The sequence below is a fragment of the Pan troglodytes genome, chromosome 6, assembly GCF_028858775.2.
Source record: "Pan troglodytes isolate AG18354 chromosome 6, NHGRI_mPanTro3-v2.0_pri, whole genome shotgun sequence".
Classification (NCBI taxonomy): domain Eukaryota; kingdom Metazoa; phylum Chordata; class Mammalia; order Primates; family Hominidae; genus Pan; species Pan troglodytes.
The window spans coordinates 123,570,180-123,587,204 of NC_072404.2; the positions used below are offsets into that span (position 1 = coordinate 123,570,180).

Here is a 17,025-nt window from a genome sequence, read left to right on the forward strand (position 1 = left end):
ACACACGTGTAAGCTTTGGCCTTTTGCGAAGAGTGGAAAACTTTTTTATTATATTTTGTACCCTAGAAGTCCCGCTTTCCCGCTTTACCTGAGGCTTTCGTCAAATACTGCTCAGACGCCTCGCTGGGCAAGCTCTTCCCAATGCTGTTCACTGCCATCACGCGGAAGGAGTAGTTCACGTAAGGAGACAGCTTCAGCTGGGCTGTGGTCTGTGTTCCAGAAACTTCAGTTTGGTGGTGCCACAGCCCTGGCTCGTGCATTGCATCTTCATATTCGATGATGAATTCTGGTCACAACACACACACACCAAACCCAAGACCGTGAATTCAGTCAACCCAGGGGTAGCTGCCAGCAATAACTAACAGGGCAACCCAACACAAGCAAACAAACATGAATTATTTTACTTTCAAGAAAAATGCCATTAAAATATTTTGATTTCAGAGTTATCATTATCCTCAACACATAAACACACATGATAACATTTTAGTGGAAAAATGGCATCTCACTGTATTTAATTTAATTTCTCCTATTACAAAAAAAATTTGACCACCTTTTCATATATTTAAACTTTTTAGGGATATATGGATTAATTCTAAACAGTTTTAGATTTTACCAAATCTGGTATTCTTTCTCTAGCATGCTGAATTTAGCTACTTTAAACTGTTTAGAATTAATCCATATATCCCTAAAAAGTTTAAATATATGAAAAGATGATCAAATTTTTTTCATAATAGGATAAATTAAATATAGTGAGTGCCATTTTCCACTAAACATATTGGCAATAATCAAAGGTTTAACACACTTCGTTGACTATGACACAAGGAATCAAGCATTCTCTGACTTTGTAGGAAGTGTAAGTTGGGACAACTTCTATATAAGACAGTTTAGAAAATCTGTCAATATTTAAGGCGCATACTAAATTTCACTTCTAGCAATTTATTTTGAATAAATGGGCTCACACAAATGGCTCAAACACACATGAGAAATAATTTACATTGTAGTATTATTTGCAATTGAAACAACCTAATTGCAAACAACCTAAACATCCATCAACAGGACACTGACTAAACAAATTACACTAGGTCCACACAATGGAATACTCTGAAGCTGTTAAAAACGACTGTCAGCCAAGTGCGGTGGCTCACGCCTGTAATCTCAGCACTTTGGGAGACCCAGGTGGATGGAGTCCAGGAGTCTGAGACAACCTGGGCAACCTAGCAAAACCCCGTCTCTACAGAAAATTAACTGGGTGTGGTGGCGTGCACCTATAGTTCCAGCTATGGGGGAGGCTGAGGTAGGAGGATCACCTGAGCCCAGAAAGTCAAGGCTGCAGTGAACCATGATCAAGCCACTGCACTCCAGCCTGGACAGAGTGAAACCCTGTCTCAAAAAAGAGAGAGAGAGAGGAAAAAAAAAAAAAAAAGAATAGGGCTGTTCCATATGTACTGAAATGGAATGATTTCTAAAGTGTATTATTAAGTGAAACCAAGCAGCCAAGCAGGGTATAGAATCGTGTGTGCTGGATACTATGTTTGTGTAAATGTAAAACGAAATTACTACAACAAATAAACAGACATATTCGCTTGCATATAAATGCATATTACCTCTCAGAGAATATAAACCTATAACATTGGTGTGGCCAGCGGAGCTGGGCGACAGGGGCGGGAGGAAGACATATTTTTCAGTGCATACCCTCTGCGTCTACTAAAATTCTGTGGTGTGTACACACTTTACCCTTGTAAAATAATAGGTATTTGGATATTCACTGATTGCCTACTATGTGCCAGGTACCATGATATGCACTATAAACACAAAGATGAACTAAAAATATTATATGTGTTGCAGTGGTTCAAAACTAAGTCCTTGGAGTTCTCCTTTCAATCCACATTCATCTTTGGATGATCTCCAGTCCTATAAATGGATGACTTTCATGTTTACATCTGTAGCCCAGACCTCTTCCCTGAACTGCAGACTCAGGAAGTCCAACTGTCTGCTCGACAATTCCACTTGGTTGTCCATGACAGCATCTCAAACTGGATAGTACCAAAACTAATTCTAATCTTCCTCTCCAATTGATAGTGACAGCCCAGGTCAAAATCTGGAATCCTTCTTATTTCCCTACTTCTTCCACACTCTCGGTAGTACAATGGCCTGTACCATTAAAATATATCCAAAATCTGACCATTTCTCAGCCTATTCCAGGCCACCCTCATCTCTTGTGTGAGTTATCACATAACCTCCTAACTCAGTAGTTCCCAAACTTTCTCGGTTCATGGTGTACTTAGTGTCTTCATAATTTATTTTTCATGGCTCCCTTAGGCCAAAAGAATTACCTAATGTTTTCATGTATTAAGTAGCTAGGTTCATACATCTTTATATGTATTTATATCTTAAATAAATGTAAACAATTTAATTTTAAACAATTTTAAATCTATTTATATCTTAACATTGTAAAGCTTCTCTTATATAAGTTCTCAAACCTTGTAAACAGATTGGACACCACCTTCCACATTTCCTATTCCCCACTGATTTCCATGTGGCACTTGCTTTTTATCACAGCAAACGCTTTGCAGAGATATAACATTATCACAAAATGACATGGGATATAAAGTTGAACCTGTAATCTGCCTCAAGCTAATTTCATGTGACGTTTGACAGATGTCACTGTGTTTTTTTAACATCAGAATTTAAAAGTTAAAACTTTAAAATTATTCCAAGGAAGGTACCCCTGTGAATTCACTGAAGTACCACAGGGCACTTCAGTGCACAGTTTGGGAACCATGGTCTTACCCAGTCTGTCTGCTTCCCCTCTTGTTCTTCTATACACTATTTTCAATAGACAAGCCAGAGTTATTCATTCATCATTCCTCTGTTAAAACCCTCCAAGGGCTTTCCCATCTTCACAGTGGCCTACAGGACCTTGCACAATTCCCACTCTACACACCCACCACCGAACTCTTCACCTCTTTGACCTTCTCTCCACCCTCACTTTCCCTTTTTCATTTCACTGCAGCCACACTGGCATCCTGGCAGACACGCCCTGTCTTAGGGCCTTTGCTCTTTTCCTTTGCTCTTGCTGGAAAGTTCTTCCCCTAGACAACTGCATAGTGTGCTCACTGACCTCCCTCCCCTGTCTTGATTGACATATTCAAATGTTCTTTTAGTGTGGCCTTTCCTATTCACACTATTCACAATTATACCCCTAGCTCCACATGTCTTTCTGCTGATTTGTTTTTTGCATGCCCTAAACACATATAAACACAATCATATGTATTAATATATATGAGTTTGAGTCCTCTAGGGAGCAAAGGCTAAGACAGAATTAGAAGTGCAAGAGGTGGCCGGGCGCAGTGGCTCACGCCTGTAATCCCAGCACTTTGGGAGGCCGAGGCGGGTGGATCACGAGGTCAGGAGATTGAGACCATTCTGGCTAGTACGGCAAAACCCCATCTCTACTAAAAATACAAAAAAAAAAGTAGCCGGGCGTGGTGGCGGGCGCCTGTAGTCCCAGCTACTCGGGAAGCTGAGGCAGGAGAATGGCGTGAACCCGGGAGGCGGAGCTTGCAGTGAGCCGAGATCGCGCCACTGCACTCCAGCCTGGGCGACAGAGCGAGACTCCGTCTCAAAAAAAAAAAGAAGTGCAAGAGGTCTATTTGGGAAAATGTCCATGGAAGAAAAAAGGGAGAAGAAGCAAGGAAGCCTGAAGGAGGGAAGACCTTCAGACCACAATGCTGGTCTGACATCTGTAACAGGAAGTGGGGGAGGGAAGGAGGAGTGAGTAGAAGGAGCCTCAGACTACAGTATAGTATAGCTCTGGGATAGTCTCAGCCAGGTCAACCAGGAGCCCAGAGTACAGTCTACACAGGAGGAGTTCTGCATTAGGCACGTGTGACTTCTGGGACCTTTGCTGTGCCCAGTCACTGGAGCACCCCAAGGAGCATGGCCTCACGTGAACTCTGCAGTGGAGCCTTAGAGAAGGAGAAGCAGATGGAGGCTGTGGGTTAACACTCCTTACAGCAGGTTCGCTCTTGAAGGTAGATCTGAGTCCTCTGTGTGTGTGTGTGTGTGTGTGTATATATATATGTTTACATGCAGATATAATGAAATTATGCTTAATAATGTATTATTAATTTTATCTTATTTATATCCTCATCTAAAATATAAGCTCCATAACCACAGAGATTTTTGACTATTTTGTTTTAGAACAATGTCTGGCACACAGTAGGCACTCAGAAATATCTGTTGAATGAATGAGTAAATGAATGAAAGAGTAGAAATGCCTTGAAATCTAATGGTATTATTTTAATATAGGAAAAAAGAGTCTCCAAGCCATCTAACCAGCTAACTCTGGCTAATGTACCCAATGAGGTAGAAGACTGGGCCTGGATGAATTTGTGTTCTGATCAAGGACACTGAACACTCAAGTAGGGAAAAGAGCACCATTAAACAACACAAGATAGAGGAGGGGCTTTTGTTAAATTTTAGTGGAAATATTCTACTTTACCAGGAGGTGCAATAAATCAACACACCTATCATTTCAGAATCATCTTAGGTAGTCATCAGAAAGGAATTGTCTTCCTGCGGTATATGCCTGAAGGTAATAATATATTTCAGGCATGTGACCTGATTGTGTCTGCCTCTTAAGTATCTCTTTGGTTTTACAATTCAACTTCGAAGCTTACCTATAGTCTAATTTTATTATGCTCTTCTAGTATCCTTATGACATTGTCCTTCTTTATCTTATTTCCTAGGCCCTAGGCTTATGTCACCATCGTGAGAAGCTCACATTGTTGAATGGGCAACTTTGTAGCAGGGACTAATGGAAAGAAAGAGACCTAGGTTGGAAGTTAAGGTAGAACCTGTTATCTACGCCCAGTTCTGTTACCAACAGGGGGTTGAAAAGTTACTTTACTCATCAAGTATCAATTTCCTAATAGGAAGACAGAGCTATTCAGCACTTGCTCCTCCTAACATTTTCTCCCAGAAGAAATGGGCAAAATAAACAACTAACTTAAGGTGTATCTTCCTACATGGTAGATATTTAAAGTGATTTTTATGGATCTTAAACACAAATGACAGTGTATTTGATTAGTCAACATCTTCAGCAATTAAGGGGTGTCCTATTCTAGAAGGTGTAACCAGGAATAGTTTCAGCTCTGAAGAGAGGAAGGACATAAATAAATATTTTTATTCTATCAGTAATGAAGCAGAGAATCCCAGTAAATACCTTTGTGAGGAAATTCAGTTGACTGTTACAAAGTGCTTCAAACATGGCCATTTAGTTGATCGGTAATAGAGCAAATAATACCACATACTTGTAATGGGGCTATTGTTGTCATCGCCTGGGGTCCATGACAGCTGAACACTTTTGTCAAGTTGATCTGTCAGTTCTAAGTCAAAGGGAGGATTTGGGACATCTGTAGACCAAACATACACACATCATGGTCACGCATCCATCTTTAAGAGGCTCTCCTTTACTCGTGATACTATTCACAGAGGGGACATCTTAAAGACACAGCACACTTGATAGTCAATGAGCATGCAACTGAAAGGAAATGTGCACAGCTGAGGCTGCTGGGAACACACGAACACACACAAGATAACCCATCAATGAGTTCTGCTCACTTGTTTTTCAAAGGAAATGAAAGCATTTGTAACCAAACCCAGTGAAGCAGACACATGTGGTTCATCAGCACTCTCAGCGTTTCTTCTCATAAACATGAATGGGCACAAACATGAAAAATAATAAGCTTAATTTCTAATACATGGGAAATAGAGAAAGCAACTGCTGAAAAAAGAAATACAGGCAAATAAAAGGTGCTGTTTAAAGAAAATTCAAATGTTCTTTCTAAAAAAATGCTGAATAACAGATTTTGGGGCTCTGAAAGAATATTTATATTTGCGAAAGAATGCTGAAATAGATGCTATGGAGGTAGCCCTCAGCATGCATAAGTGTGTTTACTCCCAGAGGACAACAGTGTATAGACAGACACATGTTGGGATGAAGGTGTCCTAGAAGCATGTCTGCCTCTTCTAATGGTGCTTCTGAGATCCAGAGAGTTACTGTTCCCCCCAGGCCTTTATCTGACCTTGCTCCTAGGAGTATCTCTGGCTCTTAGGGGACCAGAGACCATACAAATATATGTGCTTTTTTTTCTTATCAGTCATAAGGCAGTAAATGTCTACAAAGCACAGGTTTTATATTGGATAATTAGATACAATATTAATAATATTGTGCAAAATCAGCTGAGATGCCAAAAATTGATTTTTGTATTGATGTACTGAATAAAGATGAAGGTTCTCTAAATAAAAAGATTTCTGGAAATGATTTCTGACTTATTTTCCAGATTCTAAAAAGCCACACAACATAAATGTGCCCCTCCTTTTGGTCTTTCTTGAGTGATTTGTCTTTTGTTAACACATGGTGAGTCGGTTTTCTCTGATATAAAAGTTAAATGTTGTTCTAAACAACTATTTTTCCCCATATACATTTCTTGAAAATGGAATCCCAAAACAAGATTTTTCCCAAACAACTTTTAATAAATTGAGATGAAAGCCTAATTTGTAGAATGATATTAGAAATAGCTTTTTCATTCTGTAAAATGTGGATGATGGCTTTTGAAAAAGCACTATGCTACTTTAAAAGGAAATTGCATCAAAGAGGGACTTTTATCAAACGAAGTGATTTTATAATAGCACATGAACTATTTAGAAAGAACTGGCAACAAACTTGGTGAAAAATCTGTGGTTATGATGAAGAAATGATTCATTGTCAGTAAATGGGTGACACAACATAACTGACAGAGACCTTTTCCTTAAGAAACACAATTATGTGACATAGAAAAGAAAGTTATGAATACTTTCTGCAAATGTGAAATTGTTTGACAGAAAACAGAGAAAGAAGACTCATATTAGTTTACCGTAAACGGGAGCTGGAGTTGGAGTAGGAGCTAGAAAGGACATTAATATAAAGGATTTTAATCAAAATTAGTAATGGAAAGATACAAGATAGCACAAGATGACAAAGATTGTACATTATTCAAGATTATAAAATTAAGCCCTATGCTTAGCTGTGAGACACAGCATTGATAAACATGCAGTAACAATTTAGGAAAAAAAACCTTCAATTTTAGATACAAGTAGATCATTTCTCCTTATTTTATTACAAAAAAGGTTACTAATGTGCATATCCACCATTTCACCCAGTGCTGCTACACAGTCTATTTATACTGAAATTATTGCCTCCAAGGCATCTTTCAAAGAAGAAAAACATGGGTATGAACTCACCCATGCATATTAACAAGCAAATATTTGATATTTATAATTTTTATCTTATTTTTTCTTTTCAACCAAATGCAGGGAAGCCAGTTGTGCTATTTTTGTTTTCGTTCTTACCAACAACGCTAAGCACAGCGCTGGCAGAGACGCTGTCCAGAGTGGTGTTGGCCACACACGTGTAGGTCCCGCTGTCATCGTCACTGACATCAGCTACCACTAGATGATCCTTGTCAACAGTGAACCTGTGGATAGAATGCATTCAGAGCAGCTGAAATGGACATGCAGCCGTACCCTATAATTGCTTCACTGGCAGGAAAAAAACTGTAAATTTGATAAAGGAGAAAGATGGTAAACATTTTCAAAAGTTAGAGCAAAATACATATCACTTTAAGAATGATTAAAGTTGAAAAACAATGAGAATCAATTAGAATATTGGGTTACAAGGGATATGTCCTCTGGCACAGTATTTTTCAACCAGGCCTCTAGAGCACGGGTCCCCAAACCCTGGGCCAAGAACTGGGTACTGTCCTGTTAGGAACTGGGCTGCAGAGGGGACCGCTGCTCTAGAGGGTGTGGTAGGAGTTTCTTTAGGCCCCAGGAGAATGGGGCGAGTGAAGCTGAGCTCCGCCTCCTGTCAGATTAGTGGCAGCATTAGATTCTCACAGGAAGGTGAACCCTATTGTGAACTGTGCAAGTGAGAGATCTAGATCTAGACTGTGCTCTCCTTATGACAATCTAATGCCTGATGATCTGTCACTGTATATATTACATGTAATAATATATATATGTATATACATATTACAACACAATAATAATAGAAATAAAGTGCACAGTAAATGTAATGTGCTTGAATCATCCTGAAACCATTGTGCCCCCACCCTGTCCGTGGAAAAACTGTCTTCCATGAAACCAGTCCCTGGTGCCAAAAAGGTTGGGGACCACTGCTCTAGAGGGAGAGGAAGGAGCTTCCTTAAGTTCCCAGGGGAAGGAGGCGAAGAATAGTTACAGCATTAGCCTTACTAAAGGGCTTTACTAAGGCTTTTGCTGCCAAGAAACATTGGAAAACCACTCATTCAGTTCAATTTCTATCAAAGTATATATTTTAAATATTTTATTATTTACTGCAGAAAATCATGTCATTTTCTTACATGTATAAACTCTCATAGGAGAAATTAAATGCAAAGAATAATAATTTGCTCTATCACTAGAAACAGGAAGATTTAGATGAACAATCTCTCTAAGACTTTTCTAGAGGGAACTTGTGGGCATGAAAAATTGCTCAATAGATCAAAAAATTAATGTACAGAGAATTCATGGATTATTTTAATGAAACTGCCTAAGTCATAAACTGTCTTCTCAGTTAATTTCCAAGTAAAAGCTTCAGCCAACTTAACCTGATGGTCATTTCTTTATGTTTCCTTTTAATCTTAAAGACAGGGTCTCACTCTGTCACCCAGGCTGGAGTGCAGTGGTACAGTCATGGCTCCCTGGAGTCTCAACCTTCTGGGCCCAGGTAATTCTCCCACCTCAGCCTCCCAGGTAGCTGGGACCACAGGTGTGAGACCACCACACCTTTTCATCTTTATCAACTCAACAAATAAAATTGACTAGTTCAAGCATAAAATTAGATGGAGACTCTAGGCACATAAAAGAGAAGGCCACAGAGTTCTTCCGGGGTCATTAACAAGCAACAGGGCAATATTTAGGCACCACAATTTTAGGTCAGCTGTAGGTGAACTACACAAATGATTTCGACCAGAATACAGCATTCCTTCTAATAGAGAGTGAGGCCTATAGCCACTTTGCTAAAACTAACACCTATCTACTCTGTACTACTACGTCAAATTGAGGGTCTCATCTGGAAAATGCCATGACCTTTCTTCCATTATTAATGAAATCTGCAGCATGCTTGGGCTCTTTTAAATGCTCTACCTGTTTTTGTTTTTCCTTCCCCTTTCACTGGCTTTAGGTAAAATCAAAAGAAAAACTCCCTATCCAAATAAAAACGAGTGTCTTAAAATACTGACAAGGATTTGAGCAGTCTTTGGTGATTAAAGAGGTCATATTTCTGCTTATTTGTAGAAAGGTAATGAAAACATCTGTTGAGACTTCGCTGTTCAAGGTATAAAACAATGGATGCTGTCCAGGCCTGAGGGTTTTTTCCCATCCTGAATTACACAAGAGACCAGCACGCAAAGATAGACAAACATTCTCAGGGTCCTATTTCAATCACCTGATACCTTCTTGGGTGCATATATTTTACAGTAGGGAGAAAATGCTTATCTCTCTATTTTGGAGACAGCAGACTTCAGAAACTAAAAACATCACCATAATTGACTACATAGTAGACCTTTAGTTCAAGAATAGCTTAAAGAAAGAATGAAGAGAAAGTAAAGAAATCGTCTTCAAATACCTTTCATCACTGGGCAGTTCCCTGTTGTCCTTCAGCCACAGGACAGTGAGGGATAAGGTGTGATCATGTTTCACTTTGCATTCAAAGGACACCATGCTCCCTCTTTGCACAACTGCATATTCGGGCTGTTTAACGATCCATGTAGGATCTGAAATGTAAAGTCATCGTTATCCATTTGGCAAAGCTGGAGAATTTGTTCAAAGTCATTTAAAAATTAAACACATTACCTCTGCCTTACCTTTGATTTCTAAGTGAACTTCATTCTTTGCCATCCCTAATTTATTCCTTGCAACACACGTATAAGTTCCTGTACTGTCCTTTTGGGCCACAGGAATTTCCAAAGTTCCATTTTCATGTAAAACATAAATATCTTCATGAAGAGCACTTCCTTTAGCTCCTTTAAACCTTCATTACAGAAATTATCACAATGAGAATAAAAACACACTATATTTTGAAGTCAGACATAAAATGCCATGTTCAAGGTCAACATGACCATGATGAATGTGAAAGTTGCAAGGCTAGAAGGATTGTACTTTTGAAAGTATCAATAGGAAAATAATCAGGGAAGAAAAAAAGGCATGTATGTCAGAGAGGAGAAGTGAAACGGATGAAACAAACTAAGTGTGAATCTGTTACCTTCACTAGGAAAATCATCTGCATAAGCATCCATTTTTCTTCTCTGGGGTTAAGGTAGGGGCCAAGGGAAATTTTCCTTTAATCTTAACCCTGCATATATTCTGACCTCAGTAGTTGGAACTTAGCACAGCATCTAGGACCTGACAGATGATCAGTAAAGAATGTTCCAGTTTTCTTTCATTCATTCCTTCTGAGCCATTGCTTATCCATCCTAGCCTTGTCTCTTTCAGCTAAAGTAAACAAACTAGGAGGAGGTAGAGGACTTAAACCTCGGGTGGCATATGAAAGGGGATGGTCTGAAGTGGGGAGTAAAAGAACATGGGAGAGCTTGGCTGGATCCAAGTCAGGAAGACCTGGTGCAACAAGTACTCAAGAGAAACAATGGTAAGAACAAATTCTGCTTTGGAGCTTATAGAATCCCCCACTATAGCACAGGATATTTTATTATCAAGGAATATCCCCTAACTAGTCCCTCCAGCCACTACTCACAAAATCCCAGGGGATGTCCATGGCATTGTGAAATACAGCAGCCTTAAATTTAAAAAAAAATCATTTACATGTAGATCTGTGCTTGATAGAGTGTGCTGCTAAATAGATTATACACATGAAAGTATTTAACACAGAGCCAGTAGTTAATAAATATTTGTGAAATAATGAATGAATTTAATAATTAACAGTGGCTCATACCTATAATCCCAGCACTTTGGGAGGCTGAGGCGGGCGGATAACCTGAGGTTACGAGTTTGAGATTAGCCTGGCCAACATGGTGAAACCCACTCTCTATTAAAAATACAAAAAATTAGCCAGGTGTGGTGGCAGACGGCTGTAGGCCCAGATACTCTAGAGGCTGAGGCAGGAGATACGCTTGAACCCAGGAGGCAGAGGCTGCAGCGAGCTGTGATTGTGCCACTGCACTCCAGCCTGGGTAATGAAGTGAGACTCTGTCTCACAAGAAAAAAAAATATATTAACAGTGTAATGGATTGTGTGGTGCCTTTCCCTGTTTGTTTTTTGAATAAAACCCAACATATTTAGAATATGAAGCCTTTAGCAAACATTTTAAGTATTGAAAAACACACAGAGCTGCTACTTACCACTCGATGGTTGGGAGAGGAGACCCAAAGAAGGCACAGTCTAGTAAAGCAGGCCTGTTTGCAATGACCTGGTAGAGTGTGTTTGCAGGTGTGAGGATTCGTGGTGGCTCAGCTACAAATATTTTTAAAAGGTAAAGTAAATATTAGAATACATTTTAGGACTATCGTTTATTTATTGTATTTTGTTTTAAGGTCATTAAAGTTTATGGTAAAGCACAAGCAATCTATCTCTCTCCTTATGTTCTCTATCAGGCATAATGCTGCCAGTCACCCAAGGCAGAAAAATACATTTTTCCTCCCTCTACCTCCTGCCCTACTTCTTGCTCAGACATCATTTTGATTGTTGATTTACTGTGAGTCCACTGCAGTCAGGGAATGAGACTTTTGTTTTATCCCCAGCACAGTGTCTGGCACAAAAATAACAGCCAAGTATATTTTTGTTGAATGACTCACTCATCATAACCCTAGTGGGTAGGAACGGTGGGGAACACATAAGCTGGCAGAAAAAAGCAGAGTGATGAGTGTGATGGCTGAATAAATGGAACCACAGCAACAAAAACAAAAATAGACAAATGGGATTACACCAGACTAAAAAGCTTGCACAGCCAAAGAGATAGTCAACAGAGTGAAGAGACAACCTATGGAAGGGGAGAAAACATTTGCAAACCATATATCTGGTAAGGGGTTAATACCAAAATATATAAAGAACTCAAATAATTCAATAGTAAGAAAATGAATAACCTGGTTAAAAATGGGCAAGGCATTGGACTAGACAGTTCTCAAAAGAAGATATACAAACGGCCAACAGGTATATGGGAAAATGCCCAATTATCACCAATCGCCAGATAAATGTAAATTAAAACCACAATGAGATATTATATCACACTTATTAGAATGGCTATTATCAAAAAGAGGAGATCTAAGTGTTGGCAAGAATGTAGAGAAAAGGGGACACTTAAACATTGTGGGAGGGAATATAAGTTAGTAAAGACATTATGGAAAATACTATAAAGATTGTTTATACTGTTTATACTCAAAACATTAAAACTACAACTACCATATGATCCAACAATGCCATTAATGGGTACATATCCAAAGGAAATGAAATCAGTATGTCGAGATATTTGAACTCCCTTGTTCATTGCAGTATTATTCACAATAGCCAAGATATGGAATCAACCTAAGTGCCCACCAATGAATGAATGGAATAAAGAAACTGTGGCATATACACACAATGGAATACTATCCAGCCTTAAAAAAGAAGGAAATTCTATCATTTCCTTCATGTCGTTGATGTCATGACCACATGGATGAACCTGGAGGACGTTGTGTTAAGTGAAACAGGCCAGATACAGAAAGAGAAACTTGGCATGATCTCCCTTAAATGTAAAATCTAAAAATGCTGAACTCATAAAAGTAGAGATGAAAAAGGAATCAGCAGCCAAAAGTGCTTTCTCAACATCCACCAATATCTTAACTGCTTAGCTCTTCATAGGATTAGTGACCTTCATTTCAAGCATGAAAGGAAAATACCAAGTATTGGTTGGCTTACTGATGGTAATTTTGTTTGAAAAGGAAGCATACTAATTTTAAAGGGTTGAAGTATAATTCCCTGGCACCATGAAAACAATTCTCACAAAAATTTTTAACAAATGTGGTATTTTGGTAGTTTTGTCCAATATAAGAAATACAATGTTCACATAAGCCAATTATTTGAGAATATGTTTCAGTATATCACACTTTTTAAAATATGTTTTTACAAATAAAATAAATGTACATCTGTGACTTGGATAAAGGCGAAGCATTATGATTCATGCATTAGTTTTTAAAAATCAGAATCATTGTTATTCAACTTGTCAGTGTCTTACAATGAAGAGCAATAATATTCAGTTGCTAATAGCAGACAAATGCTATTTTCCTTTTGAGGGTTTGACACTTAGTCTAACCATCTGTAAGTAGAACAGCTTATTTGACTAGTTCTACAATGAAGAATTTGCCATTGTAAAAACTGTGTTATGGAAGAACATTAAGACTGCAATATTCTTTGGGGCAAGGTTTATATCTTATCCATCCCTTATAGCTCCAAGTACTGTGCATTGCACATAGATGATCAATATATTTTTGCTGATTGAACAGAAAATAACAGCAGTCATTAATTTAATTTGCCATGTCTTTAATAAAATGAGAGCTTACCCAGCACATTTACAAATGCGTTTGCCAGTAAATATCCATATTCATTAGAGGCATTGCACTGATATACTGCACTTGATCTTTCTTGAACATTTGAAAAAATAATGGTATCGCCATCTATTTTTCTGCTGGGGTCATCAGGGGCAACTGTTTGGATGTAAAAATAGAAAGTATTTATTCCTATTTGCTTAAAAGATGTATATTAAGCTTGTAAAGTCAGTAGGACATAAATAAAGACTGATCTAAGTACATGCAGTAAGAATAAGACTAGAATTTAGGCAGAAACCAGAACATTTTCCTTCTCAGAATTGAGTTATATATTAGCAAGGGTACGTGCTCAATATTCATTTAGTCTTAAGTCGATTGATTCTGTAACACTAAGTACTATTTATTTTTATTTTTATTTTTTTAAAGACCTTTCCATTCACTTGCCCCTTGTATCTTTTTTTTATTATACTTTAAGTTTTAGGGTACATATGCACAATGTGCAGGTTTGTTACATATGTATACATGTGCCATGTTGAACACCAAGTATTATTTTGAGAGATGCAGAAAAAAAACTCTTACAAGTTTAGGTGAAAATTGCATTACAAATTCAGGAAAACATTGCCGTGTTCAAGAGATTGTGGTTATTTAGGAGAAAAAAAGTTAACGATCAAGAGGAAATAGCAAAAGCTGGTAAAAAATATAGAAATACTCCAGCTTGTTCAAACCTGTTCCTTTTAGGAGCCTCTTCTTGACATAAATAAATCAACAAATACATAAACACTACGGGGCTAATAACCAAATGTGAAAATATTTAATTTTCTGCTGTGGATATTCTTGAAGCTGAAGTATAAATAAATTGTGTAAATTCTTCTTGAAGACAATGTTTTCAGCTAAATCTCTCAAGTATTAAAACATTAGGAACAGGCTTGATCCTTACTGAAGTGGAATAGAACTGGCTGGGTAACATAGTATGTGAGGATTTAGTCCCGGGCATGCCCAGCAGTTTGGAACTTCTGTGAGATTGGAGATGAATTCCTTTCTGTGAATGATACACTTTAGGCTTTGAGCTTATATTGCTTTAGAAGTACACTAAGAGGGATTTAGGTCTCTGTCTCAGCACGATGATCAAAATCAAAACTAAATAACAGCACCTTTTCTCTTAAACTGCTCCTGCAACTTGAAGCATTTAAGAAGACTTTCTGTTCTTTCCAAGCACCATTTCTTTTTCCTTGGTGAAAGGAAAAGGATGTGCATCTAAGACACACTCATCACTGTATTTAGACTCTTTTATCACTTTTAAAATAAAAAAAAATTTGTTTCATCTGTGGTTTATTAACCCACTGTAATAAAAATCAACTAAACCATAGTACATCCTTGTTTTATGACCCAAACTCGAAGTATTTTGCTCCCTCATTCTGTAATAGTTTTCCACAGTTGCTGTAACAACTTACCACAAATGTAGTGGCTTAGAACAACACAAATTTACTATCATACAGTTCTGTAGGTTAGAAGTCTGACATGGGTCATACTGCTCTAAAACCAATACATGAGCAGGGCTGTGTTGCTTTCTGAAGGTTCTAGGGGAGAATCCATGTCCTTGCCTTTTCCAGCCTCTGGAGGCTGCCCACATTCCTTGGCCCATGGTCCTCTTCCTCCATTTTCAAAGCTGTCGATGTTGCATCTCTCTGATTATTCTTCCATAGTCACCTTTCTTTCCAACCAAAGCCGGAAAAGGCACTCTGCTTTTGGGGGCTCATGTAATTAAATTGGGCCCAAATTAGATAGTCCAGGATAACCTCCCCATCTCAAGGCCCTTAACCTTAATCACATGTGCAAATTCCCTTTTGCCATGTAAGGTGACATATTGATAGTTTCTAGGGATTGGGATGTAGACATCGTGGCAGGGTGGGGTAGAAGGAGGGATTATTCTGTCTACCACATACTGTATCACATTTATAGCCTAAAAGTCTTTTAGATGTTTTAGACTAGAATATTTTAAAAATTCGCCATACATTTAAGTTCAGAATAAGTTTTTAGCATCCAAGGATTATTAAAACTCTAACTTACAAGTTACTCCTCATGGACTGATTAACGTCTTCATTCCCAAGGAAAAATGTAACAAAAAAGCAGTTGTTCAACACTCTGATTACCATCAGTAACTCGTTTATGAAATCATCTTAGATACTCCAGGTTGTTCAACTAGTTATGTGGGGGTGTCGAGATACTTTGAATTGACTTCTTAGCTTACATCTCCTATTTATGACTCTAATAATTTCAAAATTGCCTTAAGGAACATGTTCTTCCAAACCAAAGACAAATACAAGTCATAATTCCTTCAACAGGGTATATAGATTCGTTGATAAAAGACAGCAGAGGATGGATATGACACACTGGCCTAGAAAGTGAACTGTAGCTGTGGCAGGCAGCCATGGATCCTGAAAACACAGTGTACCTTAGGGCAGCCATGGACCCTGAAAACACAGTGTACCTTAGGGCAGCCATGGACCCTGAAAACGCAGTGTAACTTAGGGCAGCCCATGTGTCCCAGATCCCAAGTCTTATATGACTGGGGCCTTTCTGACTCACACAATCTCAGTGATGCTCACCTACTGCCTCAACAAGGGGTGCTGGAACACAAAGCAGCATTTCTGGAGACTTGTTCTCTGTCAGTGATTCTTAGCACTTCTGGTCATTATACAAAAAAGATACTTGCACACACATGTTGATAGCAGCACAATTCGCAATTGCAAAAATATGGAACCAGCCCAAATGCCATCAATCAATGAGTGGATAAAGAAATATATACACACACACACACACACACACACACACACACACACACTATGAAATACTACTCAGCCATACAAAGAAATGAAATAATGGCATTCACAGCAACCTAGATGGAATTGGAGATCATTATTCTAAGTGAAGTAACTCAGGAATGGAAAACCAAACATTATATGTTCTCACTCATAAGTGGGAGCTAAGCTATGAGGACACAAAGGCATAAGAATGATATATTGAACTTTGGGGTCTCAAAGGAAAGTATGGGGGGCAGCGAGGCATAAAAGACTATATATTGGGTACAGTGTGTACACTGCTCGGGTGGCCGGTGCACCAAAATCTCAGAACTTATTCATGTAACCAAATGCCACCTGTTCCCCAAAAATCTATGGAAATAAAAAATAATACAAGAATAAAGTAGAGAAACAAACTAAATTTTTAAGGTCGGTAAAAAAAAAAAAAGAAAAAGATTCTTAGCACTTCTGGACCCAGCACTTGGGCTCTCAGTGCTGGGACTCTTCAGGGCACTCTCGGTGCCCACCATGTGCCCACCCTGACCGCATCTCTGTGGATGTTCCAGGCAGTGGAATAGAGTGGCTGTGTATTTTAGACTGTGATGAATCCCAGGCAGAGCTCTGGGCCG

At 38.5% G+C, this 17,025-nt stretch overlaps 1 protein-coding gene across 51 annotated transcripts in view; it reads right to left on the reverse strand.

Annotated features, from left to right (window-relative positions):
• The window catches only part of NRCAM (neuronal cell adhesion molecule), a 314,922-nt gene that overhangs the window by 36,305 nt on the left and 261,592 nt on the right, over window positions 1–17,025 (reverse strand). For 37 of the 51 annotated variants that reach the window (XM_063813833.1, XM_054687122.2, XM_009453879.5 and 34 more), the window contains 8 exons: window positions 13,614–13,757; window positions 11,421–11,532; window positions 9,930–10,096; window positions 9,692–9,839; window positions 7,396–7,520; window positions 6,921–6,950; window positions 5,316–5,417; window positions 89–286 (listed from right to left, as the gene is read on the reverse strand). In XM_063813833.1, the coding sequence (XP_063669903.1) occupies window positions 89–286; window positions 5,316–5,417; window positions 6,921–6,950; window positions 7,396–7,520; window positions 9,692–9,839; window positions 9,930–10,096; window positions 11,421–11,532; window positions 13,614–13,757 (1,026 nt within the window). The remainder of the gene's footprint in view (window positions 1–88; window positions 287–5,315; window positions 5,418–6,920; window positions 6,951–7,395; window positions 7,521–9,691; window positions 9,840–9,929; window positions 10,097–11,420; window positions 11,533–13,613; window positions 13,758–17,025) is intronic. The other 14 variants (XM_024357607.3, XM_009453893.5, XM_054687111.2 and 11 more) reach the window with 1 other exon arrangement.